A 5,822-nucleotide genomic window follows, 5' to 3' on the forward strand; every position below is an offset into this window, starting at 1 on the left:
TTTCACCCCCTTTCCCCATCCCCCCCATTTCACCCCCATCCCCATTTCCCCCCCTTTCTCTCCCACCCCCCCTTCCTCCATCCCCATTCCCCCCCTTTCTTCCCCATCCCCATTTCACCCCCTTTCCCCCCATCCCCCCATTTCACCCCATCCCCATTTCCCCCCCTTTCTCCCCCATCCCCCCATTTCACCCCCATCCCCCATCCCCATTCCCCCCCCTTTCTCCCCATCCCCCCATTTTACCCCTTCCCCCCTCCCCATTTCACCCCCTTTCTCCCCCATCCCCATTTCACCCCCTTTCCCCCCATCCCCCCCATTTCACCCCATCCCCATTTCCCCCCCTTTCTCCCCCACCCCCCCTTCCTCCCCCCCCATCCCCATCCCATTCCCCCCCTTTCTCCCCCATCCCCATTTCACCCCCTTTCTCCCCCATCCCCCCATTTCACCCCCATCCCCATTTCCCCCCTTTCTCCCCATCCCCATTTCCCCCCCTTTCCCCCCATTTCACCCCCTCCCTCCCCCACCCCCCAGCTCCCCCGCCCCCTCTCCCACTCCCCTCCCCCTCCTCCTCCTCCTCCTCCCGGGGCAGCGGCCCCGGGGGGGGGTGGGGGTGGGGGGGAACCCCCCCACCCCCCCCCCCCCCGGTGGCGCTGCCCCGGGGAGAGATGAAGGAGGAGGAAGAGGAGGAGAAGAAGGAGATGGAGGAGGAGGAGGAGGAGGAGGAGGAGGAAGAAGAGGAGGTCCCGAAGCTTTCGCATCTGCTCTCAAGACCCTGGAGCAAAGCCCCGGTCGCCGCGTTGGCCGTTTGGAGCTGATAACGGCGGCGTTAGCGGCCATGGAAGCGATGGGAGCGGAACGGGACCGGCTTTCTTACCATCGAGTTCTCCGGTTGTTGCCTAGAGGGCCTTGGGTACCACGCAGCGCCCTCCAGCGGATGCTGGCGCCGTTCCCCCGGCAACAGGAGTGTGGGGTGAAGATCCTGGAGCAGATGGAGCGATACGGTGAGAAGAGGGGATGGGGGGGGGGGATATAGGGTGATGTTGCCCCACATAGCCCCTATGTGTGTTGAGATCTATGGGGCGCATCTATATCCTATGCCTCATGTGTTTTATGCCATGTGCCCCATATGATATTCCCATTTCCTATCCCGTTTCCCGTGCTGTGTATCCTATATGGCATGTTTTGTGTGCCATATCCTGTACCCCTTATTGCGTTTCCCTTACCCATATCCCATGTCCCATCCGCCATATCCCATACCCCATATCCCATCTTCCATACCCCATATCGTATACCCCATATCCCATCCGCCATATTCCATATCCCATACCCCATATCCCATTTTCCATACCCCATATCGTATACCCCATATCCCATACCCCATATCCCCATCCCCCACACCCCATACCCCATCTCCCATACCCCACACCCCATATCCCATACCCCATACCCCACACCCCATACTCTGTATCGTATACCCCATCTCCCATATCCCATATCTCATGCCCCATATCCCATACCCCATCTCCTATATCCCATATCCCATTTCGCTTTCCCATATCCCATACCTCATTTCCTATACCCCATATCCCATACCCCATATCTCATATCCCATACCCCACACCCCATACCCCATCTCCCATACCCCATATTGTATACCCCATCTCCCATACCATTTCCCATATCTCATGTTCCATATCCCATACCCCATATCCCCATCTCCCACACCCCCTACCCCATCTCCCATACCCCATATTGTATACCCCATCTCCCATACCCCACACCCCATATCCCATACCCCGTGTCATATACTCCATCTCCCATCTCCCATACCCCATATCCCATACCCCATCTCCTATATCCCATATCCCATTTCCCTTTCCCATACCCCATACCTCATTTCCTATACCCTATACTCCATAACCCATATCTCATATCCCATCCCCCACACCCCATCCCCCACACCCCATACCTCACACCCCATATCCTATATCTCATATCCCATCCCCCATATCCCCATCCCCCATACCCCATCTCCCACACCCCACATCCCATACCCCATATCCCATACCCCATATCCCATGTCCCTGTACCCCATATCCCATATCCCATGTCCCATACCCCATATCCCATATCCCATGTCCCATATCACATATCCCATATCCCATACCCCATATCCCATATCCCTGTACCCCATATCCCATGCCCTGTATCCCATACCCCACACCCCATACCCCATCTCCCACACCCCACATCCCATACCCCATGTCCCTGTACCCCATATCCCATGCCCTGTATCCCATACCCCATCTCCCACACCCCACATCCCATACCCCATATCCCTGTACCCCATATCCCATGCCCTGTATCCCATACCCCACACCCCATACCCCATCTCCCACACCCCACATCCCATACCCCATGTCCCTGTACCCCATATCCCATGCCCTGTATCCCATATCCCATACCCCCTACCCCATACCCCACATCCCATACCCCATATCCCATGTCTTGTATCCCATACCCCACACCCCATCTCCCACACCCCACATCCCATACCCCATATCCCATATCCATATCCCATATCCCTGTACCCCATATCCCACACCCCACACCCCATCTCCCACACCCCACACCCCACATCCCCCCCATAGGGGTGGTCCCGGACGCGGAGACTCGGTTCCTGCTCTTGGGGGTCTTTGGCCCCCGCAGCCGCCCGGTGCGGAAGTGCCAGCGCCTGCTCTATTGGCTGCCCCGCATGAGCCGCATCAACCCGCACCCGCTGCCCGCCCCACTGCCGCCCCCCGGCCTGCCCCGCGCCCGCCTCGCCCTGCAGCGCATCCAGCCCCACACCGCGCTCACCGTGTACCAGGTGCGGGGGGGGCTATGGGGTTGTGGGGCTTGGGGGGGGGGCTATGGGGTTGGGGGGGGCTATGGGGTTGTGGGGGCTATGGGGTTGTGGGGGGCTATGGGGTTGGGGGAGGCTATGGGGCTGTGGGGGGTTGTGGCTATGGGGACTATGGGGCTATGGGTTGTGGGGGCTATGGGGCTGTGGGGCTTGGGGGGCCTATGGGGTTGTGGGGGCTATGGGGTTGTGGGGGCTATGGGGTTGGGGGGGGCTATGGGGTTGTGGGGGCTATGGGGCTGTGGGGGGCTATGGGGTTGGGGGGGCTATGGAGTTGTGGGACTTGGGGGGGCTATGGGGTTGTGGGGGGCTCTGGGGCTGTGGGGGGCTATGGGGTTGTGGGGTTTGGGAGGGGCTATGGGGCTGTGGGGGCTATGGGGCTGTGGGGGGCTATGGGGTTGTGGGGGCTATGTGGTTGTGGGGGCTATGGGGTTGGAGGAGGCTATGGGGTTGGGGGGGGCTATGGGGTTGTGGGGGGCTATGGGGTTGGGGGAGGCTATGGGGCTGTGGGGGGCTATGGGGTTGTGGGGGCTATGGGGGGCTATGGGTTGTGGGGCTATGGGGTTGTGGGGGCTGTGGGAGGCTATGGGGCTGTGGGGGGCTATGGGGTTGTGGGGCTTGTTGGGGGCTATGGGGTTGTGGGGGGCTATGGGGTTGTGGGGACTACGGGGTTGTGGGGGCTATGGGGGCTATGGGGCTATGGGGCCTATGGGGCTGTGGGGGCTATGGGGGGAATAAACCCTCGGTGACCATCGGGTCCCCCCCACAGCACCCGCTGCCGGAGGAGGGTGATGGGGAAGGCTCCATCCAGCCCTACATCATCGGTGAGCACCCACAGGGGTTGGGGGGCAGCAGTGGGGTCCCCATATCGCGGTTTGGGGTCCCCATATCGCAGTTTTGTGGTCCCCATATCACGATTTTAGGTCCCCATATCGTGGTTTTGGGTCCCCATATCGAGGTTTTGGGTCCCCATATCGAGGTTTTGGGTCCCCATATCGTGGTTTTGGGTCCCCATATCGCGGTTTGGGGGTCCCCATATCGCGGTTTGGGGTCCCCATATCGAGGTTTGGGGTCCCCATATCGCGGTTTTAGGTCCCCGTATCTCGGTTTTAGGTCCCCATATCGCGGTTTTAGGTCCCCATATCGCGATTTTAGGTCCCCATATCGCGGTTTTGGGTCCCCATATCGCGATTTTAGGTCCCCATATCGCGGTTTTAGGTCCCCATATCGTGGTTTTGGGTCCCCATATCGCGGTTTTAGGTCCCCATATCGCGGTTTTGGGGTCCCCATATCACGGTTTGGGGGTCCCCCCCCCCCTCTTTCCCCCCATAGGCTCCCAGAGCGAGGACCAGCGGGACCTCCTGGCCCGGCACAACCCCTCCCGCCCGGTCTACGTGGAGGGCCCCTTCCCTCTCTGGCTCCGCAGCTCCCAGCTGCACTACTACGTGCTCCGGGGGGACCCCCTGCCCCCCAACCTGCGGGTGAGCCCCACACACAGCACCTATGGGGCAGCACGGGGACCACCCCCCACCCCCGTTCCCCCTGGAAATGGGGTTCAATTGGGGTCTTTGCCCCCTTCCCCCCCAAAGGAGGAGCCCCTCGACCCTGAGCGCAGCTTCTATTACCCCCTGTATCTGGACCTGGACCTGGAGCGTGGCCCCTGGGATGATGAAGACTTCGATATAGATGAAGGTTTGGGGTTTGGGGGGTGTTAGGGATGGAGGTGGGGGGGTCCAACCCCTCTCACCCCCTCTCACCCCCTTTTTCCCCCCCTATACAGTGGAGGAAGGACCCATCTTCGCCCTGTGCATGGTGGGAGCCGGCGACCGCCGCACGCTGGGGAAGTGGCTCTCGGGGCTGCAGGAGGAGAACCCGGTGCTGGGGAAGACCCCCGTTATCTTCCGCCTTAACGAAGGGGGGCACCCGCAACCGGGACCCCCCCTCGCACAGCTGGAACCCCCCCGGCAGGGACGTGGAAGCATCGCGGGGGGCACTGAAAGCCCAGGGGAATAAAGGAGGTGACACCATGGAGAGGGGTGTGCTGTGCTGGGGGGTTGGGGGGGGAGCCGGGACTGGTGCTCTTTAGGACCCGGGGCTGATGCTCTTTAGGACCGGGACCGATGCTGTTTAGGACCCGGGGCTGATGCTCTTTAGGACCGGGACTGGTGCTCTTTAGGACCCAGGCTGATGCTCTTTAGGACCCGGGGCTGATGCTCTTTAGGACCCGGGGCTGATGCTCTTTAGGACCGGGACTGATGCTCTTTATTACCGGTACTGATGCTCTTCATTACCGGGACCGATGCTCTTTAGGACCCGGTGCCGATGCTCTTCATTACCGGGACCGATGCTCTTTAGGACCCGGTACTGATGCTCTTTATTACCGGTACTGATGCTCTTTATTACCGGGACCGATGCCCTTTAGGACCCGGTGCTGATGCTCTTTAGGACCGGGACTGATGCTCTTTAGGACCCGGGGCCGATGCTCTTTAGGACCCGGTACTGATGCTCTTTATTACCGGTACTGATGCTCTTCATTACCTGAACCGATGCCCTTTAGGACCCGGTACCGATGCTCTTTATTACCGGTACTGATGCTCTTCATTACCGGGACCGATGCCCTTTAGGACCCGGTACTGATGCTCTTTATTACCGGTACCGATGCTCTTTATTACCGGACCCAATGCTCTTTATTACCGGGACCGATGCCCTTTAGGACCCGGTGCTGATGCTCTTTAGGACCCGGTGCCGATGCTCTTTATTACCGGTACTGATGCTCTTTATTACCGGACCCAATGCTCTTCATTACCGGGACCGATTCCCTTTAGGACCCGGTGCCGATGCTCTTCATTACCGGGACCGATGCCCTTTAGGACCCGGGGCTGATGCTCTTTATTACCGGTACTGATGCTCTTCATTACCT

The 5,822-nt window shown here is 59.9% G+C and overlaps 1 protein-coding gene across 1 annotated transcript; it reads left to right on the forward strand.

The window, feature by feature from the left end:
- The first annotated feature begins 835 nt into the window (after positions 1–835).
- On the forward strand, positions 836–4,933 carry ECSIT (ECSIT signaling integrator). Its single transcript, XM_062629364.1, has 6 exons — positions 836–1,001; positions 2,652–2,869; positions 3,672–3,726; positions 4,235–4,383; positions 4,492–4,594; positions 4,683–4,933. The coding sequence occupies exons 1-6, from the start codon at positions 836–838 to the stop codon at positions 4,913–4,915; spliced, it is 924 nt and encodes a 307-aa protein (XP_062485348.1). The 3' UTR covers positions 4,916–4,933.
- The last annotated feature ends 889 nt before the right edge of the window (positions 4,934–5,822 follow it).

The sequence above is a fragment of the Pezoporus occidentalis genome, unplaced genomic scaffold (assembly GCF_034315485.1).
Source record: "Pezoporus occidentalis ecotype Australia unplaced genomic scaffold, CSIRO_AGI_Poc_V1 ctg3308, whole genome shotgun sequence".
Taxonomy (NCBI): domain Eukaryota; kingdom Metazoa; phylum Chordata; class Aves; order Psittaciformes; family Psittacidae; genus Pezoporus; species Pezoporus occidentalis.

What these genes read in the sequence shown, in the direction of transcription:
- ECSIT (XM_062629364.1), top strand. Translation starts at nt 836, where the DNA reads ATGGAAGCGATGGGAGCGGAACGGGACCGGCTTTCTTACCATCGAGTT. An exon ending in CATCCAGCCCTACATCATCG is followed by an intron (nt 3,727 to 4,234) that starts GTGAGCACCCAC and finishes TTCCCCCCATAG; the next exon opens with GCTCCCAGAGCGAGGACCAG. An exon ending in CCCTGCCCCCCAACCTGCGG is followed by an intron (nt 4,384 to 4,491) that starts GTGAGCCCCACA and finishes TCCCCCCCAAAG; the next exon opens with GAGGAGCCCCTCGACCCTGA.